Source organism: Loxodonta africana, chromosome 16 (genome assembly GCF_030014295.1).
Source record: "Loxodonta africana isolate mLoxAfr1 chromosome 16, mLoxAfr1.hap2, whole genome shotgun sequence".
Lineage (NCBI taxonomy): Eukaryota > Metazoa > Chordata > Mammalia > Proboscidea > Elephantidae > Loxodonta > Loxodonta africana.
Genome location: NC_087357.1, coordinates 29,964,899 through 29,989,480, shown reverse-complemented (window position 1 = coordinate 29,989,480; position 24,582 = coordinate 29,964,899). Strand labels below are relative to the sequence as shown.

At 47.4% G+C, this 24,582-nt stretch overlaps 2 protein-coding genes across 11 annotated transcripts in view; one reads left to right on the top strand and one right to left on the bottom strand.

Moving 5' to 3' along the window:
- The window catches only part of LOC100659524 (glutathione S-transferase omega-2), a 38,198-nt gene extending 15,655 nt beyond the window's left edge, over positions 1–22,543 (top strand). Inside the window, exons 4-5 of the mRNA XM_023546752.2 lie at positions 7,446–7,552; positions 9,954–22,543. Coding sequence (XP_023402520.2) covers positions 7,446–7,552; positions 9,954–10,113 — 267 coding nt within the window. The 3' untranslated portion in view covers positions 10,114–22,543. The remainder of the gene's footprint in view (positions 1–7,445; positions 7,553–9,953) is intronic.
- ITPRIP (inositol 1,4,5-trisphosphate receptor interacting protein) overlaps positions 20,228–24,582 on the bottom strand; it is a 27,856-nt gene continuing 23,501 nt past the window's right edge. For all 10 annotated transcript variants that reach the window (XM_064269344.1, XM_064269346.1, XM_010589002.3 and 7 more), the window contains one exon: positions 20,228–24,110. In XM_064269344.1, the coding sequence (XP_064125414.1) occupies positions 22,442–24,110 (1,669 nt within the window). In that variant the 3' untranslated portion in view covers positions 20,228–22,441. The remainder of the gene's footprint in view (positions 24,111–24,582) is intronic.

Below are 24,582 nucleotides of genomic sequence, written 5' to 3'. Positions count from 1 at the left end.
ACTCCTTGGAATCTCTGTGGGGCAGTTCTACTACATTCTATAGGGTTGCTATGAGTTGGAACCGACTTGATGGCAACAGGTTTGGTTTTTTTGTTTGATTACTATCTTAAAAATATATTTTCAACAAAATAATTAAGCGCTGTTATGGATTCACTTGTGTGTCCACCTGAAAGATTAGTTGAAGTCCTAGTCCCTATGAACTTGACCTTGTTTGGAAATAGGGTCTTTGAAGGTGTTACCAGTTGACATGAGGTCATTCTGGAGTAGGGTGGGTCCTAATCCATTCTGAGTGGTGTCCTGTAAGAGAGAAGAGATGCGGAGAGACAGACCGAGGAAAGACAGCTACGTGAAGATGCAGCCGCACACCAAGGAACGCTGGGAGCTACCAGAAGCTGTGGAGAGACAAGGCTCTTCCCCTAAAGGCTTCAAAGAGAAGAACATGGCTCTGTCGACACCCTGAGTTCAGGCAACTAGCCTCCGGAACTCTGCGACAATAAACTTCTGTTCCCATAAGGCACTCAGTTGGTGATATTTTATTATAGCAGCCCTAGGAAACTAAGACCAGCCCACTAAAAGGATTTTAGCATAGAGGAGTTTTCAGAGCGGTCTTTCATCCCCAGATGTTGACTAGTCTCGTTCTGCAATTTTCATAGGAGAATCTAGGTTGTAATTGATGGGAAGGGGGAATGTTTTGCCATAGGCCCTACTTCTAAGGCTTCTTTCTAGAGGAAAAATCCTCTTATCTATACTCTGGGTTCATTTTCCAGGGAATCTATTCCTCAGCTCAGCCTCATCTGTATCTGTGCAACAGGGACCTGAAAATTGAAATCTTGAGAACCTCTGATCGTCTTTTATGAATTCAAAAGATTTCAGCCCCAGGGTTGAGTGCTTTCCTGCTGCTTCTGGATAAGGCCTTCATTGCTGATGGACTAGCAGATGACTTTGTGCCCTTTTTTTGGTGGTGGTGGTGGGGGGGGCGGGGCTCTGCTTCATAAGAACTATTTTCCTCAAGAATAATGTTTCCTTCCTTTTCCAGCGAAGACAGCAGCAGGGATTCACCACTCTCTGCTCCTTAGACACCCTGGAATCCGGTGGTGAAGGGCCGGTGGCCACTTCAAGGTTTGAAGCTCAATTATTGATGCCGAACTCAAGATCACAAGACCTTAGTCTGGAGCTTTGTGGAATGCTTGGCTTGAAGAAGTCTGGGATTCATTTCTCTGTGATCTTCTTTCACAAAAACCTTTGAGATTTCTTTTTCAACCTTCTTGAACCTTTTGGGTCGAGCCATGGGCAGTGTGCCTTACCACTGATGGCCACAAGGGGGAGCCATGTGCTTCTTCCCTCTACTCTGGCTCAACTGTTACTTCAAAGGGCTGACTTTCTCCTTTCTGTCCCTGTGGTAGAACCAGGGAGGCCTTTCCATCCAGGCTTTTCACGTTCATGGGGTGGGAATAGTGTACCCTTGTTGTAGAGAAAAACTGGAACACTTTTTCAAGATAAAACAGGTTTATTAAGGGTGTAAAACAATTGCAGTTGGGGAACTACGTAGCCCACTGAAAATGGAACCAGGTGGTCCCAGGGCAGTTTCGTTATACAAATATTCTTATGGGGTAAAAAGAGGAACCAAACCATAGGGCGGGCAATTACAGGAAAACCAATGAATATTGTAATAATTACACTCTGGTTACTGATTATTAAGAGTATAGTTAGTGATTACAGATAGTTTTGCAGGATGCTTAGATCTTGGTCACAAGATGCGTACATGTATTTTCTTTGTCTGTCTTGAAAAGATATTTTGTTAGCAACAGCACCCAGACAGCACTCTTCCTGAGTATGTATATTTTGAGGGGTGCAGATGGTCACTGGAATCCCTGGTGGTGTAGTGGTTAAGTGCTACGGTTGCTAACCAAAAGGTCAGCAGTTCGAATCCACCAGGTGCTCCTTGGAAACTGTATGAGGCAGTTCTACTCTGTCCTGTAGGGTTGCTATGAGTCGGAATTGACTCGACGGCAGTGGGTTTGGTTTTTTGATTTTTGATGGTCACTTGGTTAAAACCCCTCGAGGCATATGGTTTTACATCTTGGTTTTGACCACCGGAGAAAAACATATTTTTCTCAAAAAACATAGCTGTTAGTCTAGAAATCCAGAATAAAATTAGATAGCACGGTCAGTATATTACGCCTCTGTCTCACTAACTGCACTGAAAGTTGTCTTTTCCTGAGACATGCTCCGGGTACCAAACGGTTACTTACTCCTCGTTCGCATTGCTAACACATTATCCCTAATTGCATGTGATGAAAAGAAAAGGAGGTCGTTAGTCTTATTTTTTAGTCAAGTGGAGACTAAACTTATGAACAGATTTTCCCAATATTCCAGAACATCAAATAGCTTTTCCCACATAAGGAAATCTCTTTAGCCTGGATGGAAGATGTGTTAATGTTTTTAGAAAACAAGAGAGTTAGGAGCTAGAGCCTGAGTTCCCAAACAGTCATTTGTGGGAGTCTTGTGGATGTCTGAGGCCCCTAAAGATAAACGTCCTCTACGCAGGTTATTTTGCTTTGCTTGGTGATACCAAGGACGATAGTTCTGGAAGTGAGGGATTCCATTGTGAGAGAAGCTATTCAGTATTAAGAATGGCCAATATTATATGTGGCAGGTGGGAGATGGAAAGAACTCAAAATCAAGTTCTTTAAAATGATGCTGAATACCAACATAACCACTGCTAAGTGGTTTCAGATATAACAGCAGTTGCCATGTTATGTATGCTGATAAAACCCTTAGGAAAGATCAGACACTGGAAGACTTTAAGATTATTATGTCTGTCAGTTTAGTTTACCTCTCTATCCTAAAATTTCTCCAGAGAGCTAATTGGCTATAAATGCAAGGAACTTAGTTTAAGCTGAGATCAGGGAAGAGCTATTCTAATAAAGTTGCCAGATGACCTTCATATCATTGGAGGAAAACAGGACCAAGAGAGTGTTGATAAGCTGCTGGTGTGCCTACGAGGGGCTTCATCAGGAGTACCTGATAGAGTGAGAGGGTGAGAAAGAGGAGGATTGAGGAGGGAGTTCTCACAGGGAAGTTCAGACTTGGGCCAGTCCTTGACTGTAGAGCAGGAGAAGCTTTCTGAGCTTGCTGATCCCAGGCTTTTTGCTTAAATTTAAAGAGTTAGCAAAGAATTCACGAGAGACTTGGAGAGGCTTCTTCAAGTAATTAGAGTTCTCATAATTACATATCTGAAGTTGAATAACACAGGATTGACACTAGTCTCGGCATGAGAATGGTGTTTTCATTTCAGTTTTGACACTAACCAGAGAACCCCTTTGCCTGGGACTGCGTTTCCTCCTCTGTAAAGCAAGGGTGTCCTGAGGAATGGATGTGCTTCCATGTGGGAGACAACAAGAATTGGCATATTTTCCTCTCCACTTTGGCTGCCAGGAAGCTCAAAGTCTTTATTTATTTAAAGGACTCTGCAGGACCCATGGCTTGATATTGTTTTCTGCCCTGGTCTTGACCTTTTGTTCTAGTTTGTATTTTTCCTGATCTGAGCTTTTTTTTTGCGGGGGGGGTTCATCAGCCCCTGCAGCCACGTGAGTCAGGGGAAACTTCCAGCCTGACACCTGACCCACAGTTTTGAGACTTGCCAGCCTCCACCACTGCATGAGCCATTTCCTTGAGATAAGTCTCTCTCTCTATATGCATATTTATACATATGTGCTTCAAGTCCTTTTCACTTTCAGTAAGCAAGGTTATGTTATCTGCATCCTGATGCCGCTTTCTTCTTCATACAGTCCAGCTTCTCAGATTATTTGCTCAGCATACTGATTGAGTAATTATGGTGAAAGGCTACAACCCTGATGCACACCTTTCTTCATTTTAAACCATGAAGTATCCCCTTGTTCAGTTTGAACAACTGCCTCTTGGTCTATAAAGAGGTTCCTCATGAGCACAATTAAGTGTTCTGGAATTCTCATTCTTCGCAATGTTATCCAGAATTTGTCATGATCCGCACAGATGCCTCTGCATGGTCAATAAAACACAGGTAAACATCTTTCTGGTACCCTCTGCTTTGAGCCAAGATCCCTCTGACAACAGCAGTTTCCCTAGTTCCACATCCTCTTCTGTATCTGGCTTGAATTTCTGGCAGTTCCCCATCTATGTATTGCTGCAACTGTTTTTGAATTATCTTCAGCTAAGCTTAACTTGCGTGTGATATTAACGATATTGTTCGATAATTTCCACATTCTGTTGGATGACCTTTCTTTGAAATGGGCACAAACATGGGTCTGTTACAGTCAGTTGGCCAAGTAGATGTCATACAGGTTCCATGGTATAGACAAGTGAGCGCTTCCAGTATTGCATATGTTTGTTGAAACATCTCAGTTGGTATTCCATCAATTCCTGGAGCCTTGTTTTTTGCCAATGCCTTCAATGCAGCTTGGACCTCTTGCTTCAATACCATTGGTTCTTGATCATAAGCTACCTCCTGAAATGGTTGAATGTCGACCAATTCTTTTTGGTACAGTGACTGTATATTCCTTCTGTTGTCTTTGATGCTTCATATATATATGAAGCAAACTGTATATATATATATAGCTTGTTTTGACAAGAATTTTTCCAGAAATAACGTATGCTCTGTAAAACAGAATTGTTACACAGATGTTTCAGGGTCAGTCACTTTAGATTTGGATCCGATTTGTGCCATAAGTTCAATAACAAGCTGGATGTATATGTTTCCATGTCAGTGACGAAAGTTTGGGTAATTATTATGTTTTTCTGAACATGAAGAAGGTTGAGGCTTTCTAGAATCTGGAAAAATGGAACAATTCTTTCCTTTCTCTTCTAGCCAGATCTTACTTACCCATGACTGAAAATAGCTTTGGTTTTGATTTTTCATTAGCCAGGTTCTACTGTTTTAGGACCATCCTGCTAGCTTCTTTGAACAAAGCGATGCCACCTAACGTTTTCTCAGGCTTCCAGAACAAATTTCAGGGGCCCCCTCTATTCCACATTGGGAGATAATGGGGACTTCGACTTTAGGGCAACAAGATTTGCTTTCCCCTCTGAGAAGGGGTGGCTGGTGGGGGAGCCCACTGATCCTGTCTGCCAGGGATAGGTTTGCCTTCTGTGGATATAACCCTCGGGGTCTGTGCTCCTTCTCATCACAGTAGTTCACGTTTACTGAGTGGGGCCAGAGTGTTTTGCATGCTTTATTACTTTAATCCTCACCATAACCTCTGAGGCGGGCACTGACATTACCACCATTTTACAGATGAGAACACAGAGGTTTGGTGGAGGAGATAAGTAAGTTACCCAGGGTTCCATGTTGAATCAAAGGTAGAGCCCAGCATAAGACCAGGTCTGCTGGCTCAGTGCTCACTCTTAACTATAACCCTAGGATTCCCACAGGGAGTCATCAAGCTGATCTGACATATGAAGAGTCAGGCCTGAGTATATCCTGACTGCAGGCGCCAACCTAATTTACAGCTAGACTCTTAGTAACCCTCCTGTCCTTCATTAGAGTTCCAGCATCTCAAGATGGAAACACCAGCATAGCTTACTTTCACAACTCATCTGGGCCCAGGAATCCAGATCAACAGCTGTGGGAAGACGTGGCCAAACAAGCCTCTTCTAAGCATCTTTGCTTTTTAAATTTTCTGATACTTCTTATGTTTGGCTACCTCTGTCTTGAGAGTTTGCTTTCCTTTACAGTCCATCTATCTTGGTTGGTCTGTCTCATTTGGGAATGAAAAATCTTATTTTAATGTGAAAAGTTGATCATGCTGAGTAGCCAACAAGTGTGAAGTTCAAAGAGCTCAAATAAGAGAAAGTACGGTTGAAAGACAATGTTGGTACTTGAGGGAGTCCATTAAATAGTACAGTTCTTACTTGCCTTAGTTTTGAAGCAATTGAGGAGTAAGACAAATGGAGACTACAGTTATCACCTGCGTTATTGATGAAGCTGATCGTGGAGAATGGGGAACACATCTGCAACAAGTGGGGCCCCTGATGCTGACCTTAAGCATCAGGCTGAGACTCTCCTGGTGCCACCCACCCCCCCTCCTCGGGCAGTGCTGGCCTGAGGCCAGACCCCTTTCCCAGGGGCAGAGCTCACTGGGGAGCTTAGCACCGAGAGGAGCCTGTTGCATCCTAACCGGGAGGGTCTGGGCAGCCTCTGCCTAGATGGTCCTTCCAAATTCTGCATCAGAGGAGCCATGCTAGCACCCTAGCACTGAAGTAGGGGAGAGGACTAAGTGCAACCAGGAGCGTGACCCTAAAGGAGGTGGAGGAACAGTGGTGTCACCCGGGGGGTGCAGGGGATACGGACCACATCAGGTGACACTGTCAGAGGGGGTGACACCAAAATGACTTTAAAATTTTTGTGCAATGTTTCAGCAGAAATTTATTACTTTTTATAAAAATATCCCTGTAGTTAGTTACAACAACAAAAACATTTTTCATAAATCCAGCTTACATGTATCAGTATATCGACAAGGCCAAAATTCTATGCTGATTTACTTTTTGAGCTTTCTAATGAGCTCCAGTCAGAGCTGTCGTTATTACCCAATAACAATGATGCTTCAAATCATGTAATTTCATCTGCACGTGCTACAAGCGTGCACTGCTGTTTTCGTTGCTACTGGTGTTTTTATAGTTGCTGATTCTGTCAGATTTTCTGGTGTTTTAGCTACAATATTGTGGTAATTAGCATGGGGGGTGGTGACATCATGAATTACTGTACTGCGTGACACCAACCCTAGTGACGCCACTGCGGAGGAAACCTCAGGAAAAGAGAAGCATTCTCCTAACAAATCAAAGCCTTAGCTCTCCCTCTTTGGGAATTGTCTTAGTCATCTAGTGCTGCTGTAACAGAAATACCACAGGGGGATGGCTTTAACAAAAAGAAATTTGTCCTCTAACAGTCTAGTAGGATACAATCCAAATTCAGGCCGTCAGCTCCAGGGGAAGCCTTTCTCTCTCTGTCAGCTCTGGAGGAAAGTCCTTCTCACCAATCTTCCCCTGGACTAGGAGCTTCTCTGCACAGGAACCCTGGGCCCAAAGGACGCGTTATGCTCCCGGTGCTTCTTTCTTGGTGGTATAAAGTCCCATCTTATGCTAGCCTCCTTTTCCTGTTATCTTTTGGGAGATAAAAGGTGGTGCAGGCCACACCCCAGGGAAACTCTCTTTACATTGGATCAGGGATGTGACCTGGTAAAGGTGTTAGGATCCCACCTTAATCCTCTTTAACATAAAATTACAATCTCACAGTGGGGAACAACCACAGAACACTGGGAATTGTGGCCCAACCAAGGTAATACACACATTTTTAGGGGGACATAATTCAATCCATGACAGGAATTAATTTGACATTTGTACTTTTAGTGTCTGCAAATATACCAGCAGATATGCAAATTAACTTACTTTTGTTCTCTTTACATTTTTAGATTCTTTGCTATCAGAAGACCTCCTTCTTTGGCGGGCACTGTATATCCATGATTGATTACCTCCTTTGGCCCTGGTTTGAGCGGCTGGATGTATATGGGGTAGCTGAGTAAGACATTTGGCCATGGGCTAGTGAATTCCTGGGGTCACACTGGGTAACAACAGTTGAAATAGTCTCTGTGCCATTTATCCCCCTTTGGATGTTTTAAGGAACCCTGGTGGCCCAGTGGTTAAGCACTTGGCTGCTAACCGGAAGTTCGGCAGTTTGAACCCAGCAGCCGCTCCGTGGGAGAAATGTGTGGCAGTCTGCTTCTGTAAAGGTTACAGCCTTAGAAGCCCTACGGAGCTGTTCTACCCTGAACTGTAGGGTTGCTATGAGTTGGAGTGACTCCACAGCAATGGGTTTGGTTTGGATTTTGGGATATGTTTTGAGATGTATGTGAAAGGAAACCGGGTTTTTAAACCAGCACCGTGTGTTTCCTGGTTAAAAATGCATCTGCGTTCTTACACCACTAACTGCGGGGCCAGACTCTACCCAACTTTCTGCTGATAAGACCATGTGTCCAAAAGTCCCCTAGTGCCTCAGTGGCCACTGTCCTCAGCAGCCCATCCAAACACAGGCTGGTTGCAAAAGCAAACAGAGAGTTGAGCTGCAGACACCATGTTTTGGTAACTTGTCTACCACTCCCTATGCTCTCCCGCCTGGTCCTGCTGAGTCACCCAGCAGATACCACAGACTTTAGTCACATCTCCTTCCCCTAAAGAATTTCCCCCCAATAGAAACACCCTTAAAAAAAAGATTTTAAAAATAATATATGCTGATGTTAAAACAAACAAAACAAAATTACCAAGCACCACAGAAGCATTAGGATGTTTACCAGTTAAACCAGTTGTCGTCAAGTCCGTTCTGACTCATGGTAACCCTGTGTGGGTCAGGATAGAAGTGCATCCTACAGGGTTTTCAATGGCTGATTTTTCAGAACTAGATTGCCAGGTCTTTCTTCCCAGGCACCTGTGGGTGGGGTCGAATCTCCAGCCTTCCGGTTAGCAGCTGAACACGTTAACTGTTTAGGAGAAATAGCCTGGTAGACTTGGGAAGACTGTGTTGCATTTGTTTCAGCACCTGCTCTGATCCCAGCCGGCGCATAGTGGGTGCCGGGCAGTTCCGGGGTTTGGGAACCCAGTTTTGCCAAGGCAGAGCTGCATCTGGAGCCACGTAACGCGTGGGCTTGAACCTACCAAGAGTTGTCTTGTGTGCTTCCGACTTTAGCCACATTGGAGGGAAGATCAGATATAATGTATCTGGTAATTTAAAACCTGACTCAAACATAAACATTACAAAAACTTGTTGCCTCTAAGGACAGAGTATTGGATCACAGGTTAGGAACTTCCTCCCTGGCCTTGAGTTTCTCACTAACCAGCTATATTATCTTGAGCAAGTCACTTTACCTACCCTAGACCTAGATTTCCTCATTCATCTTTGAAAGGGCTCTGCTAGCTCCATTATTTCAAGGATTGATTATTGTTTTATTCATTTTTTCAAACTGTTTTGGAAATGTCTTTATTTTTATTTCAAAAGTAAAAACTGAGAATGGCAGAATAGGTATTTCAGAGGCTTGTCTTTTCGTTGGTAAGCGATGAAGAACAGATGCCGTATTTCCCAGACCACAAGCATTTTATCTGTTTTGTTAAAAATAACCACAGCTCCTACAATTCAAAAACACACACAGCTATTCAAAAAAAAAAAAAGAAAAGAAAGAGTTTCCTCCAGGAAATGATTATGCTTGCTTGATAAAACCAAAACCAAACCCCCTGCCTCTGAGTAGAGTCCACCTTACATCCACCCCCAGCCCCATGTGTTACAGAGTAGAACTGCTCCATCAAGTTTTCTTCCCTGTAATCTGACTCTAGGTTAATTTAGTTATCACTGAGTAAGCATATATTAATTTCTTAGGGCTGCTGTAACAAAATACCACAAACTGGGTGGCTTAAAACAACAGAAATGTATTCTTTCACAGTTCTGGAGGTTAGAAATCTGAAATCAAGATGTTGACAGGGCCTTGCTCCCTCTGAAGTCTCTAGGAAAGAACCCTTCCTTGCCTTTTCTAGCTTCTGGTGACTCCCGGCAATCCTTGGTGTTCTTGGCTTATAGCTGCATCATTCCAGTCTCTGCCCGCATCATCACACGACATTCTTCTCTATGGGTCCTCACACAGCCCACACTAGTTAGTGGATTTAGGACCTACTCTAATCTAATATGACTCATTGTAACTAAGTACATCTGCAAAGACCCTATTTCAAAAAAAAAAAAAGGCATATTCTAAGGTTCCAGGAAGACATGCATTTTGGAAGGATCCTATTCAACCCGGTACAGAGCATAATCATTTACTCAGTCTGTATTCCCCAAATAGACCTTTTTTAGTATATTGTAAATCTAGAAAAGTGATACTTGTAATCTCTCCTGAGGCCTTCCACTCTAGATCTGTTAACGCTTCTTTCCTGTCCTGCAGCTGTGTGGACCACACCCCAACACTTAAGCTCTGGATGGCAGCCATGAAGCAGGACCCCACAGTATGTGCTCTTCTCATAGATAAGAGCACTTTCCTGGGCTTCTTGAAACTCTATTTTCAGAACAGCCCTGATGCCTTTGACTACGGGTTAACTTGTTGAGCCTCACAGTCCACCCCTTCGCCATCCAAAATTCCCAAGCATGCTGTGATTCTGCATTGGGGATTGCCTTGGGGGTCAGTCAATCTCTGTTCATTTTCTTTGAGGTTCCCAATAAAAAAGGAAATATATTCTTTCTGATAATCATTTGTCTGACTCCTCTAGCCTGTAGTTTCTAAAGATTCTTTAGAAAGTGCCCAGTGCTAATCTGAGCACGTTTTGGGAGCCCTTTATCCCAGTTTGTCCTCCAGATTTTTGGTGCTGGTTGTGATGTTGAGGTCCAGGGCCTACGTCTCACTGATGTTTGTCATACAGATTGACACCCTACAAAGACCTCCCTTGTGAAATAAAGGCAGTAGAAGACGGAGAAGGAAGACGAAAACCCTCTAATTCCAAATGTTCTCCATTTGGCAAATGAAAACTGCCGTCCACGTGGGCGTGTATGATTCTCATCCTCATTCAAACTTTGGCAGTGGGCCCAGGAGACACCAAGGGTCTTATGACTGGAAAGAATTCCAAAGCAGGAAAGGAAACTCCAGTTTATCACCCTGCACCGAATACGTCAGAATTTTGACTGGTGCTGTCAGGGCTCAGGATGTTTCACAAAATGCTCTATAGCAGACATCCTGCTTTTAAAAAATACATGCCCCCAGCCCAGTCATGGGCAGAGGTCACTCTGTTGGATTTGTGTCACACACTGTTGAGTGTTTCAAATTGTTCCCACAAATGCCTCTGGTTGCCTGTTGGATACTAGCCATGGGTCATGTGGGAGTGTACAGGTGACAAGGGCATTGGCCGTGCCCACAGGAGTCCTGATTTCCCATTCATTTGGTAGGCTGCTGATGGTGGGGATCTAGTCTCCATCCAGAAATGGCCCCTCTGCCGGCTGGGCTAGGCAGTACTGCACCACTGAGGACAAAAGCCAAGAAGGGTAGAGAGTGGGGTGGCACGTGTTTTAGGCTGGGAGCTTCTATCACCTATAGGAGCGGGACCAAGTCTAGATAACCTCAGTGTCTAGATAACCATCAGCCCATGATCATTTCAGCTTTTTTTCAGTATGTCTGTTCTTCCCAGCCTGCCAGTCATGCCAAGACATCAGGCAGGAGTGATGTTTTCAGTTGTCCGTTCTCACTGCCCCTGCCTCTGACTCAGCCCAAACCAGCCCGCTTCCTCCCCGCATCTCAGCCCAGCCCTGCCATCTGCTGGCTCTGGGTGTGTTTTGACCCATAAATGGTTACCCGGTGTTACTCCCTGCCAGTTGGACAGAAGCAAGCTTGCTTAGTGAGGTGGCCTGGTCTGGCAGAACGGGTGCCACGTGCCGGGGGTAGTGTGCTATGCCATCTGCTGAGGATGTGGCACCCTGTTGCCATGGCACTGAGCTAATGCAGAGTGAGGTATGTGAATCATTGTTTTTTGAGGATCGTTGTTAGAGAAGTGTCTCTGGGGCCTCTGATGAGCCTTTGCAGGTATAAATTCTGTGTGCTAGAGTGTTTAACATGGGATCAAAGTTGCTGTTGACACACCTGATGATGGCGTATCTCTGGGTGGCCAAAACCATAGATACTCTTTTTGGGACTCCACATACTTAACTAATTTAGAAAGCGTGCAGAACCAGAAAATGAAGGATGGAGAAAAGCAGTGGTGGGGAAAGTAAGGGGTACAGACTGGTGGCCCCCAGCCCACTTTGGGATTTGAGTGCCTTTCAGCCAGGTGGGCTCTCTGCAGTTTGCCAGGGGCCCCATCACTTACACTGCCTTATATCTCCTCCTTCTCACTCATTTATGTCATCTGTGACCCTCAAAAAGACCTGAGTCTCAACCTCTGGATGAAACTAGAAGGAGTTAGCCTGGAGAAAAGAACAAATGAGGCAATGAGAGCAGTGCTGCAAGAAGAGCTTGTAAAATACCTCTTCTTTTACTGGGCTGAGGGGAGGGCAGAAATAATTCACATAGGTTAAAAAAATACGATAATGCAAAAAAGAAAAAAAAAGGAAGTCCTCCATTATGCCCCAGAAATAACCACTTCTTTTTTTTTTTTTTTAACAGCTGGTGTTTATTTTACAAAAGCTTTTGAAACTTAAGGATTTCAGGTGAAAGCTGCTCTCTATTTCCTATAAAAAAAAAATAGATTGGAAAAAGAGGAAATTAGTTTAAACCACAGCCTTCGAAGGAACCACATTGTACTAGATGCTGTTGTCATTAGAACTGGCCGTCATGGAAGCTGTGTGGATTTTCCTTCCTTGGAGGCTCAGAAATAGAACCCAGCCTGGACTGAGTCCAGTTATATCCTAACAGGGTGGTGGTAGCAGTAGGGACAGCTGGCAGCAGTGGGGGAGGATGGTGACTAAATGCTATTTGAAATTCCTTCTACCTCTAAGATTCTCTGATCTCAGGTAACAGAATCAGCTGTGTGTGTTTAAGTGGATTTACTCTACATTATAAGGTACAAGCTAGAGCTTTCCTTTCAACCCTGCAGGGACTGCCTACATGTGCCCCCCACATTGCCCCTTGGAGCTTTGGTGGTGGTGGTGGTGATGGTGGTAGTGGTGGTAAGGGGGGAATCTCACCCTTCATTTCTCACCTTCATATCTCCCCTGGTTCATGTTTCCTTGTCAAAGTCATTAGCCTTCTTGATTGATAGAGGAGAGACTGTGCTGCTGTTTTGAGAACAAAGCTTGACTCCCTGTAGTTTATGTCAGCCTAGTTCCCATGTTATCTAAAATCTTCACAAACAGCCAGGTATCCAATCCAGGAGAGTTCTCATTGATTAGCCTTCAGGCCCCCTGTTACTCCCACATGCACTGAACACTGTGCCCACCCAGGAGACCCATTTCCATTCATCTCCATCTGTGAGTTCCTGGAAGGGTGGCCATTTGGTCCTTTCAGAACATTTCACTCACATCTGGGTTGTTCTAGCCCTTGCATCTTTGTAAATGCCGTTTCCTCCCCTCTCTAATCTTCCTCAGAGCACCCTTCTGTTTTTTCTCAAACAGGCTTTTCTCTCACAAAGTTCAGATCATAACTCTTCTAGTGCAAGTAGAGGCAGTGTGACATAGTGTGTAAGACTAGGGCTTCGTGGTTAGACACACTGGGCTCAAGTCCTGGCTCTGCCACTCTAATTAAATTCCTTGGGCAAGTTGCTTAAACTCTTTGAGCCTCAGTTTCTTATCTGTAAAATGGGATCCCTAAGAACCTGTTTCATAGGGTTATTAGAGAACAATGAGGTAAGGCCTTAGCCCTGTGCCAGTGAATACTATCATGATGAGGGTCTCGCTAATGATCAGACTGTGTTCTTTCTCCCGTCACTTTGTGGAAAAAGATGTCCGATGTTACATGTGGCTTGATTCATGATTTTGGAGTTGTTTTCTGGTTGTTTTGCGTGTGCGGACTTAATCTCAAATGACCTGGGAGCCCTTGGAAGCTGGAACTCTTGTCACTCCCCCTTCCCGGTTCCACCCACCCCAAGGCCTAGTTTAATACTGTGAATCATGAAATCTTGCAATATTGCTGGTGATAAAATAAATTCCCTTCTCCTACTCTGGAGGAGTCGTCAGAACCTCACTTCTCTGCTCTTTTGGAGCAGTTTATTTCCTTCTGAGGGTTAATATGCAAGGCAGCTGAAATGCCCATGGGCCTGACCCTGTCACGAGGCAGCTGGGGTACTGAATGGACCACAAAAACTCCCCAGGACTTGGATGCTGCTGGCTCATGGAAAGGTTGATTACACAGGGGCTCTACAGAGAAGAACTGTGGGGTACTCTGCTCTGTCATTTCCTGCCAAGGATCCACCATGAGCATGAATGCCCTCACAGACAGTAAAGGTCCTCAGCCCACTTTGTCATTAGCGGATAGCCTCCCTCCAGCGGGCATGGCTGAATGGCAACAGTCAGCTCCCTGGGTTAGAGAGGAAAGAGACATTTCCGGCCTGTCCTGGGCCAAGGCAGGCTCCATGCCTGCACCGGCCACCAAGGGAACCCTGAGCAGCAGGAGTAGACTCTGTCCCAGCTCCTGAGGAGCAGCAGGACTAGGCAGGGCCTGGGAATGAGGGAGATGGATGTCTGTTAGCAGGAACCTCGGCCTTTGCTAAATCTGAGTTTATGCTTCCCAACCTGTAGACTACATGAATTATGCTCGGGGGCTTAGAAAATCTCTCAAAGGATGTGTGTGTGCACGTGTCTCTGTGTGTTTCTACTTACTATATCCCAGGAACTTTATGTATTATTTATACCTCAGAGCTTTATGAGCTAATTCCTAACAACTCCCATTTAACAGATGGGTAAACTGAGGTTTGGAGATAAAGTAACTTGCCCAAATGTCATATAGCCAGTAATGGCTACAGTAGTGAATGCTGACTCCAGAGCCTGTGCCCTTAGCACCCCTCTGCCTCCTTATGGCCCAGCACTACCCTCACCCTCTGCCCTTCCCTGCCTTCCTCTTGTGCTTTCCCCTCTAGAATAGCAAGAATAGTGTCTCACTTAACTCTGCACCTGGAACAGTGCCTGGTATACAGCAATGATGAAGTGTTTCTGGATGAGCACATGCATGTATATGTGATTGGGTGAATGAACGAACTGAATGAATGGATTGTGGACCTTAGAAGCCTGACTCTTTCCAGGGAGCCCATCGTGAAGATAGCTGTCACAGTCTTTTGCCCCCGCTGTGCTGCCCAGAACAGACGCCTGTGTCTCCAGAAAGCTGGGAATGTCCTCCTGGATATACTCGTTCTAGCTGTTGTTGCTATGGCAACTGCTGGTCTAAGCTCTGGCTGTCTTCTGTGAAGAAACTAGAGGAGCAGAGAGGTGAGAAGGGTCAAGGCAAGAGACCCCACTGATTTCCTCAAAATGACGAAACAGTTCCTGGAGGGCCAAGGTTGAGGAAGCCCCCATGGAAGACAGACTCAAACGTGGTCAAGTGTGGAAGGAGGTACTCATGAGAAGCCTCACCACCACTGGAGAGAAAAGCCAGGAAGTAGGAATCTGGCTGGAAGGAGCCCTCCTAAGGGCAAGGGTAATAAGCACTGCCATTTTTTGTTGATGAGCTTATAATTTGTCAGGCCCCAAGCTAAGTGCTTCACATGTACTGTTTCATTTAATCTTCTTGATGGCTCTATGAGGTGGGCAGTATTATTCCCATTTTATAGTTGATGAAACTGAGGCTCACAGAAATTGAGACTTGTCAAGTTAGGACACGACACAGCTGATGTTGAACACAGAGCCCAAGCTCCCTCCCTATGCTATTTTACTATTTCTGGTGTCTCATTTTACACTCTCTCCTGCCGTCTCTTTGCACCTGCTTTGTCATGGGAGAAGTCTGGGTACCTAGTGGGCAGGACCTCACATGTAGCAGTCACATAGGTGGACATAGGGCAAGGGGTCCACTCTTATTTTTCGCTGGATTATTGAACATCCAGGCTGAACAAGTTGGCTGCTTGAAGTCTTGTCTCGTTCTGGATGCGTGGAGCTTCAGTAGCTTCCCTGCCTGGTCAGATTATAAAATGTGGTAAGAAGGAAATAAATGTGTGGAGACGGCTTCTTAGAAAACAGCAAAGCTGTGGATATTAAGAGAGCTGAACATCACCAGGGCCTCTGGCCCTCAGTCTGGCTCTACTTAAGACCCCTGCCGCAGTCTGGGTTGGTCCTGATTCCTGGAGTAGGGAGCATGTATGGGCTGACTAGTTGTCCTTGGCTCAGTGGTCTTGGGGCAGATCTGGGGGTTCCAGATCCCTAGGAAGGGGCTGATTCAGCGTTAGCTATGCCTTTTGGAAGAGACTCAAGGCCACGGTCAGGCCTTGGGGGTCCAACCACTGTCCCAGGAGACCTTCGGGCTAGCATAGCTCAGTCCACTCACCAGCAATAGGGAAGCAAGGAAGCTGTGGGGGCTGTGAGTCATCTCTGGCCAGTTGGGACCGCAGGCTTGTGAGAAGTGAGAGTAACTGGGTCCTTGCTTGTGCTTTCTATTTTAAACAAGAGTTACCCTAAGAAAAACCTAAAATATCACTGTTCAGCAGGTTTTAAAGAAACAGATTGGGCCAGATTCTTCCAAATCTCCTACCTCACCCCTGTCCTACAAATCTCACGTACTCTTTGAAGACCTGCCTTTTCCCATCAAGAAAACAAGAAATGTCTTCCTCGTCATCGAACGTCTCTGAGGTTTGTGTGGTTCTCTTGGAGGGAGATAATTTGTTGTTGACAGTTTTGTTTTCAGGGTTCTTTGTGGGGCTGCAGAGGAACAACAAAGGGATGGAAAATGCCATTTTCACCTATAAAGCTGGGGCCCCACATCGTGCAGGAAGAAATAAACCCGCCCTAGGCTCAGATGAATAGAGCACAAACATTTGAGAGACAGAATGACAGTTGTGTTGATCTGACTTTCTTTTGGGAGGCTCTTCACATTTTCCCCCGTGTAAGGGAGTTAAATCTGGTACAGCTCAAACTCAAAGCTTATCTGGCTGTTCTCACACTGTCCTCACAAGGCATCAGATACACACAGTTTCACTTTCAATTACTTACTTTCATTGATCTCCGGCTTTTTAGTGGCCATAGTCTTGTCTTCCTAGTAGACTCGGTTCCTTGGCGGACAGAGCCCTTGTCTCATTACACTTCTGTCCACTACATAGTGCCTGACTCAGGGCAGAGCACATGCTTCGCTAGGTACTTGGTTAAAATGCCTTTTCCTCATCTTGAGTCATGATGACTCAATACTTCTTTTTAAGATAAGATGCTCAGTGGTGAATCTGTAGACAGCAAGTTGGTGAGTACCACACCAGTACCAGTTGCCACCGAGTTGATTGCAACTCATGATGACCCATGTGTGTCAGAGTACAGTTGTGCTCCAGAGGGTTTTCAATGGCTGATTTTTGGAAAGTATATCACCAAGCTTTTCTTCTGAAGTACCTCTGGGTGGGCTGGAATTGCCAACCTTTCAGTTAGCAGCCTAGCATGTTAACCATTTGCAACACCCAGGGACTCCTTGGTGAGTAGGGACTATAACAATTACCAGGAGAGGAAGGATCACTTCAAAACAGGTTGTGTGCACAGAGATGTGCACTGTAGTGTTGACCATAATGGCAAAAAAGTGGAGACAACGTAAGTGTTCTTGATTCTTGGAGTAGGGGTCACGTATGGGGAGTTGTTGTGTGCCTCTGAGTTGATTCCGACTCATAGTGACCCTATAGGACAGAGTAGAACTGCCCTATAGGGTTTCCAAGGAGTGGCTGGTGGATTCGAACTGCCGATTTTTTGGTTAGCAGCCTGAGCTCTTAACCAGTTGCCACCAGGGCTCCATGGGGAGGAGAAGTTGGACCATTTAGGGTACATGTGTACAATGAGATATTAAGCAACTATTTTAATGAATAAGGCAGAACTAAATGTCCAAAAAAAGGTGTCCAGTTAAAGATAGTGCGATGCTATTTATGTAAAAAAAAAAAGGGGGGGGGATGTGAACATGCACACACGATATATCTATCTGTGGAATAATTTTGGAAGGATACATCACGAATTTAATATTGGTTATCTCTGGGGAGTGGACTGAGAAGTCAGGAGTGGGAGTTTTTATCTTTTACTTAAATTTTGTCACTGCTTTAATTTTTTTTTAACATGAGTGTATTATTTTTATTAAAAAAAAAAAAAACCTAGTTAAATAAGTTATCTTTGGATTGCAATGGGAAGAGTTAACTCTAAACAATTCCCCTTCCAGAGTGGGGGCAGGAGGCAAGGTGGAGGAGGGTGCCGTGGGTCGGGGATGAGGTGACTTGAAGGCATCCATTTCCCTTCACCATGTGTTCTTGGCTCTCTCCTCGCTGACCCCTGGCCAAACCAAACGACCTTCCAGCTCTGTCCATGAGGTGGAGATTAGACGGAGCATGAGAATGTTCTGAATGATAGCCCTCAGAGTGACTTATGTTTGGACTTCTTGGACAGTCACTGACCGCTGCCACAATTGCCACCAAGCCCCCTTTGGAGGCCGGCCATATACCCAGCAGCACCCAACACAGCACTGACCACGTAGTTAAGGACTCCGTAGTTTGGGGGCCAATCAGGTTACTGTCTCACTCAAAAATTGCCAATGGCTCACCACTGCTTACTGTATGAAGTCCAAATGTATTGCAGTTTAGCATTCAAGGCTTTCTGTGGTTCTGCCTCACTCTACCCTTCCAACCTTATTTACTGATTTCTCAGTATACACCAGCACTGCCTGGGTTCAAAGCCTGGATTTGCTGCCTACCAATGTGACCTTGCACATGCCACTTAACCATCCCGTGCCTCCATTTCCTCATCTGGAAAACAGGGAGGACAGTAAGGGCATCCACTTCGTAGGGCTGACATGGGGATTAGATATTTATGAATGTTTGTAGAAAGGTACCTGGCATGTAGCAGTGCTCCTTAAATGCTGCCTACTTCGGTTTTCCTACTTCCCCACCCTTATTCCATGGCTCTGGCTGGAATGCTTGTTGTGGTCAAAGGCCTATCCATCTTTCAGAGCCTGTATCAGGCAGCACTCCCACTATCAGGCCTTCCCTAATTGCCCTCCGATATCAGTGGTTCTCAGACTTTCAGAATCACCTGGGTAACTTGGCAAAATGCAGATCCCTGTGCCCAAGTCCTAGAGGTGTGGCCCAGGAACCTGCACCCGGGTGATACTGACCTGAGGGCCACACTTGGAGAAACAGGCCTTACCTGGGCTTCCTCTTTGAGCCCACCAGCACTGTGTTTTGCTTTCTCGTGGTGCTTTTTACAGGTAAGTAGCTGGGAACTGACCTTACTCTGCTCCTCCCAGGGTACAGGCTCGGTTCTTCCCGTTTTTCTATCTTCCATAACACCTCATGAATGTTAGGCTCCTGATAAATTCCCATGGACTATTCGTGACCCGGAAACCCTGGTGGTACAGTGGTTAAGAGCTACGGCTGCTAACCAAAAGGTCAACAGTTTGAATCCACCAGGCACTCCTTGGAAACTATAGGACAGTTCTATTCCAAGTCAGAATCGACGGCAATGTATATGATCAGTGACCTGCTAGAAAGAAACCCTCACCATCTTTTGCCTCCTCCACCCTCTCCTATTACTAGTGTGAGTGGGCACAGGCGAGGACACAGTGGTGTAGCTGATGCCACTTGGCCCATAGATCTCACACAGGCTCCTTGGCTTCTCCAAGGTACATCTTCCCTTAGCTATGTAGCGAGAGCAGTTCACTTGGGTTTTCTATTTGGAAAGGAAGTGAAAAGCCTTCCTCAATTAGGGGTGCCATCCATCACCTCAGAACCTCTACAAATGGAGCCTTACCTGGCCACCCCAAAGGTAGGTCCGAGCACTATGTAGGTCCGAGGTGGTGGCTGGGCATCTGACCAAGCCCTCCAGGTGATTCTGATGACACGCTTGATTGGGAACTAGTTCCAATTTCTCAATCCAGGCTGTACTTGAGAAAGGCATGAAGTGGGGGCACGGGTGGCCTTTGAGGAGCTAGGACCCTCCCCCAGCCTAGCCAACCTCTGGATCTCGGGTCCAGCTGCTCATTTCACCCTTGTGAAGTTGTCGTTAGCTGCCGTAGAGTTGACCCTGACTCATGGCGACCTCACGTGTGCAGAGTAGAACTGCACTCCAGAGTGTCTCCAAGGCTGTGACCTTTTTCAAACAGAAAGGCCTATCCTTCAAGGAGCCTCTGGTGAGTTCCAGCCACCAACTTTTTGGCCTGCAGTTGAGCACTTAACCATCTGTGTCACTTGAGGGCCTCCCTTGTCAAGAGGAGCGGGAAATGCAGCCCCAAGGCGCTACGTACAGTAAGTGTGCAGACGCTGCGTAAAGTCAGGCACCCTTGGGAAGGAAAACAGACTCAGGAGAAAGGGGGCTGGGACTGTCCTAGTGGGAAAGGCCAAGGTGCCCCGGGGGACTAAAACTCTTTCACTGAAAAGACAGTCTCTCCCCTCACTGACAGCTTCCATACTCTCTGGGAAATGAGGTCGTAAATGCTGGAGCCCACCCTCGAGACGGCTTTCAAAGGCTTCTTCTGGAACCCTGCAGCCAGTGCATAAGCTGCCTCAAAGATGGGCTAGAAATGTCCTATTATTTGTTTTGTTTCCTGAAAGTATATGAATAAAAAGGGAGTGAATGCTTCCGGTCATGAACAGGAAATTCATCCCCCTCCACGACTCTGCCCTGGGAGCCTCGGAGATTTCCTGAAGTTATAAACAAACACCATGGCTGTTTCTACTTCTTGCAAGAATTCAATTCTTCCTTTATTATAAATAAGACAGCATAAAATACCAAGTGTCTGCAAAGAGGCCTCCACTTTCTGTTCAGACGCAGCTTTGGTACATAAAAGATCCCGTTTCCTTGCAGGGATCTGTTGTCTAGGTAGAAACAAGAAATCAGAAGGTGGTTTTTCACTGAACTTTCTCCCGGAAGCGAAGGGGAAAGCTGAGGGAGATTTGGGTTTGGTTGTGGCTTTTGGAGCCTGGTTCTTGGTTGTTGGAGCCTCTTCAAAGCACAGTGGGATAAGGACAGAGGGCACAAGAAAGGCATGGGTGATAATAAATAAGGAAATTCACCTCAATTCTGGAAATGAATCCCGATGGAAAGAGGGTTCAGTTCTGGCTTTTGTGGACACACTTTGCAGGCCCATCTCCTGGTGCGTGGCTGGCAGCTGCAGGCTGGGGAAGGCAGACGCACGCCTGCCCCTTCTAACTCCAGCCCACTCAGGAGGAAGGCCTCCCACAGGCTTCAGTGCCCTGCTCCCTGCTGAATCTCCCCACCATGAATTAACCCTGCCTCACAAACTGTTCGTCTTCTCCAGCTTCCTGAGCCTAGGTGAGGGTACTCTGGGGGGTGGGGAGTGGGACAGCAAAAAACTCCTTTCTTCAGTTCTTGAGGAGCCCTGGACACCCCTGTTGAGTTGGGTATCATCTGGGGGGGCATGGCCAGCTTCAACTCTGCAGGGAAGGTGAAGGTACAACCTCTCTCCTCTTGCTTCTGCAAGGGTCAAGGTGATGCCACGGGAGGGAACCTCAAAGGGTCGGTGAAGCCAAGAGGCCCCCCAACTTCCTGAACCAGGCCTGGGGATGGAGCCCAGCACAGGCCACAGGTTCTGGCACCCACCCCGTGACGGCAGCCCCCACCCCCCAGTTGCCTGGGGGTATGCCCGCAGTGCTGTCCCTGTGTGGTCCTAGTCCGCTGAGCCTCTGCCAGGCTCTTCAGACCTGGGTCATCTGTTCAGCCAGCAAGGCACAGGCAGAAAGGCTGGGTTCTGTGCAGTGAAGAAGCCCCATTGGAGTGAAGAGCTGAAGGGCCTGGAGACTGTCGACCAGAGCTGGCTTTCCCCAGCAACTCTTGCTTCCAAGCATACCCTAGGACTGGGACCCCAAGGAAAACACGAGGCTATAGCATCCCTCGCCTCTCAGCTCTGCAGATTGCTCTGAATAGGGGCTCCAGAGGCCAGACTGCACGCCAGATGCCAGCACCCAGAGTCCAGCCCGTCCCAGGTACCAATGTCTCTCTTGCTCTAGATCAGCTCTCACCATTCAGCATTTGCCCTCCCCCGACCACGCTGACAGTCAGGGCATCCTCTGTAGAGGGAATAAAGAGGGGCGAGGGCCTCTGAGCTTGTACAGCATCATCTATGGCACCCATGGTGCTTGGGATCCAGCACACTGGGGACGGGACGAGGAAGAGGAAGTGACCCTGAGTGAGAAGTGTAGCTGAAAAAGCGGCCAACTTTAAAAGTCTCTGCCACCAAGTACCCATTTCTGTATAACAGAGATATTAACCATTTGGGACCTTGAATCTCTACCAGGTCTTTTCTCCAAACAGTGTAAGAAAGTGGCAGCCACCACAGGATCCCTATTGTTGTGCAGGCTGTGAATCAAGGGCTGTAAATTCTGTCTCTATTGGTGCTCTGGCTACAGGTGGCTGGGGCCAAGGCTTACTGGTTATAGGGGTGCCGGGCCCCTCTTAATACCAGTCCCTCTCATCATTCTTACAGATTCTCTGTTGACATTCAAGTAAAGACTGGACATGTGATGTAAAAACATTACACTCAAGTCAACGTTTGAATTGTCTCTAACTCGGTGTCCATAGACGGTTTTAATACCATCTCGGTCATTCATGGTGATCTAAAAGTTAAGCAGCAAAGGCTCAGTTCCTAAACAGACCCAAACAACAGCTTCACCACCAACTTCCAGCTTGGAATTGTTTCCTCTGCTCTATCGGACCTGGCTTTCCTGGCAGGATGACCCATGGCTCCCAACAATGCCTGCCATTTTTCCAGGACAGGCTTGCACATGCTCACAGGGGCACAGACGTGGTGGGACGCCCTCCAGCCTGGCCCTTTAGGTCCTGGAAGCTCTATAAGACCACAGCTTTTTGGGCCAGGCTGGCATGGTCTGAAGGGATATGTAGGGAATACTCGCTAATGAGTGCTGGGGCGTTCCTGAGCATCTCATAGAAGGAGTCCACTGTCTTACGGTACAGACTTCGCTGCAAGACGAAGGGCCGGAAGAGGTTGAGAGGCTCGGCCCTGCGGATGGCCTCAGGGAGTCCCGTGGCCTCAGGCACCTTGCGGTTGCCAATGAAGAAGTGATAGAGCTTCTTCTCTAGCAGGCTCTTCTCGAGGAAGCGAAGCAACTCCTGCAGACGAGCGTCAAGCTGGCCGGCCTTCCAGTCGGTAGTCCGGCGTGCAAGCAGGAGGTGCAGCAGGGCTGTCTTCAGGTGGTAGTTGTTGAGCCCGTTGGGGCCGGTCAGGCGGCTCTGCTTGGACAGCAGGAAGGAGGCAATCTGCAAGCAGCTGAGGTGGCAGGCACCCTCGGGTAGTGCCTTGGATGTCACTCTGAGGAAGTGTCGCTCGTAGACAGCAAAGGACAGGAGCCAGTCAGTGCTGGATGCTGAAGCCCACCGAGAGGGCCCCCTGGGAAGGTGGGAGACAAAGTACAGGTCCGAGTCTTCACACTGGATCACAGGAATCAGGTTGAAGGGCATGAACTTCCCCGAGCGGAACTTGATCTTCAGGGACCCTGGTGTGTCCAGCTGGCCAAAGGCCAGGTCAAACTCATACTTGTGGGCAATGCGGTGCCAGGCTCGGGTGAGGGCTGTCTGGAACCACTTCATGACTTGCATGGTGTCCAGGTACGGGGACTCTTTGGCACACAGCAAGTCCTCCATCTCGCTGCCAGGCTGCACCATGTGGCTCTTGCCATGGAGGAGACACAGCATGTCTTCCCCAAGCTTGGTCTTGTCGCAGATACAGCCCAGCGTGTCATCGGCCCGGACCACCTTGATCTGGCCATAGCCCTGGCGATCCAGGGGCACCGAGCGGCCAGAACACCACAGCTCTGGGTGGAAGCGGTAAGGCTCAGGGGGTGTGAAGGGCACAAAGAGGTCGCATACCAGTGGCCTGTCGACCTGCCAGTTCTCATACATGCTCTCCACACCAATGAAGTCCTCCACCTCCATGTCTGTGTCCCGGTTGCAGAGACTCCTCAGGGATTCCAGCAAGTCATCCACAAAGCCTTCCACGAACTCCCGGGTACGGGCGGCATCAGCCGTGGTTCCCCGGATGCAGCGCTCATAGAAGTGGTTGAGTGTGGCCTTGTCAGGCAGGGTGAGGCCACGGAGGGGGGTACCCCCCAGGCCAGGCAGCTCGTCCTCGTCACCACCTAGGCACTCGGGTGAGGGCCCGTCCTGGTGGTCCTGCCGCCATACCTCGATCATCAGGAAGAGGATCATGCAGAGGGTGCTCCAGAGGTCCCAGGCCACGCGGGTCTCGTTCTGCTGCTGGCCCTCCACGGCTGTCTGCTCCAGGGCCTCCTTTTCGGCCGCCAGCTGCGCCAGCTCCTCCTCCAGGCGCAGCTGTTCCAGCTGCAGCTTCTCCTGGTGCGCCTGCATCTTGCGGATGATCTCCTCCTCGTTCTCGGGGACCGTGGCATTCTCCCGTGAGAACAGCAGCGGGTGGTTGATGATGGCCGTCACCACCACCAGGCATACCCGGAAGAGCCCCAGCGCCATGGCCAGAGCTTCCCTGGGAACAAAGAGAGACCGATAGTCACACCAAGTATCCTTTGACACTACTTCCTGGGACCCTTGTACCAACCTCTGGCCCACAGAGCTGGGGGTGTCCTACAGTTCTCCCACCCAACTTGCTACTCCCTCCCTGCAACCTCTTCTGGTGCCTCAGTCTATCCTTGGGAGAAGGAACCCCAACTACACTGGCGATCTTGGCTCAACAACCCACTGTGATGGGCATCTGTTTCTGTCTGTCTAGCCATCCCTCTTCCTGGTAGCAGCACCCCATTTTGCCTCGGGAACTATTCCTTTTCCACTCCCAGTCCTTATGGTTTGGGTGGGGAATGAACCCATCTCCCAGCTCCAAGGATAAGCATATAACCCAGGCCCAAGACCATCAGCCTATTCTACCCTCCTGGCCACAGTGATTGGTTCAGGCATGAGCATATGACCCATTCAGGCCAATAGAGACAGACCTAGGACTTGCT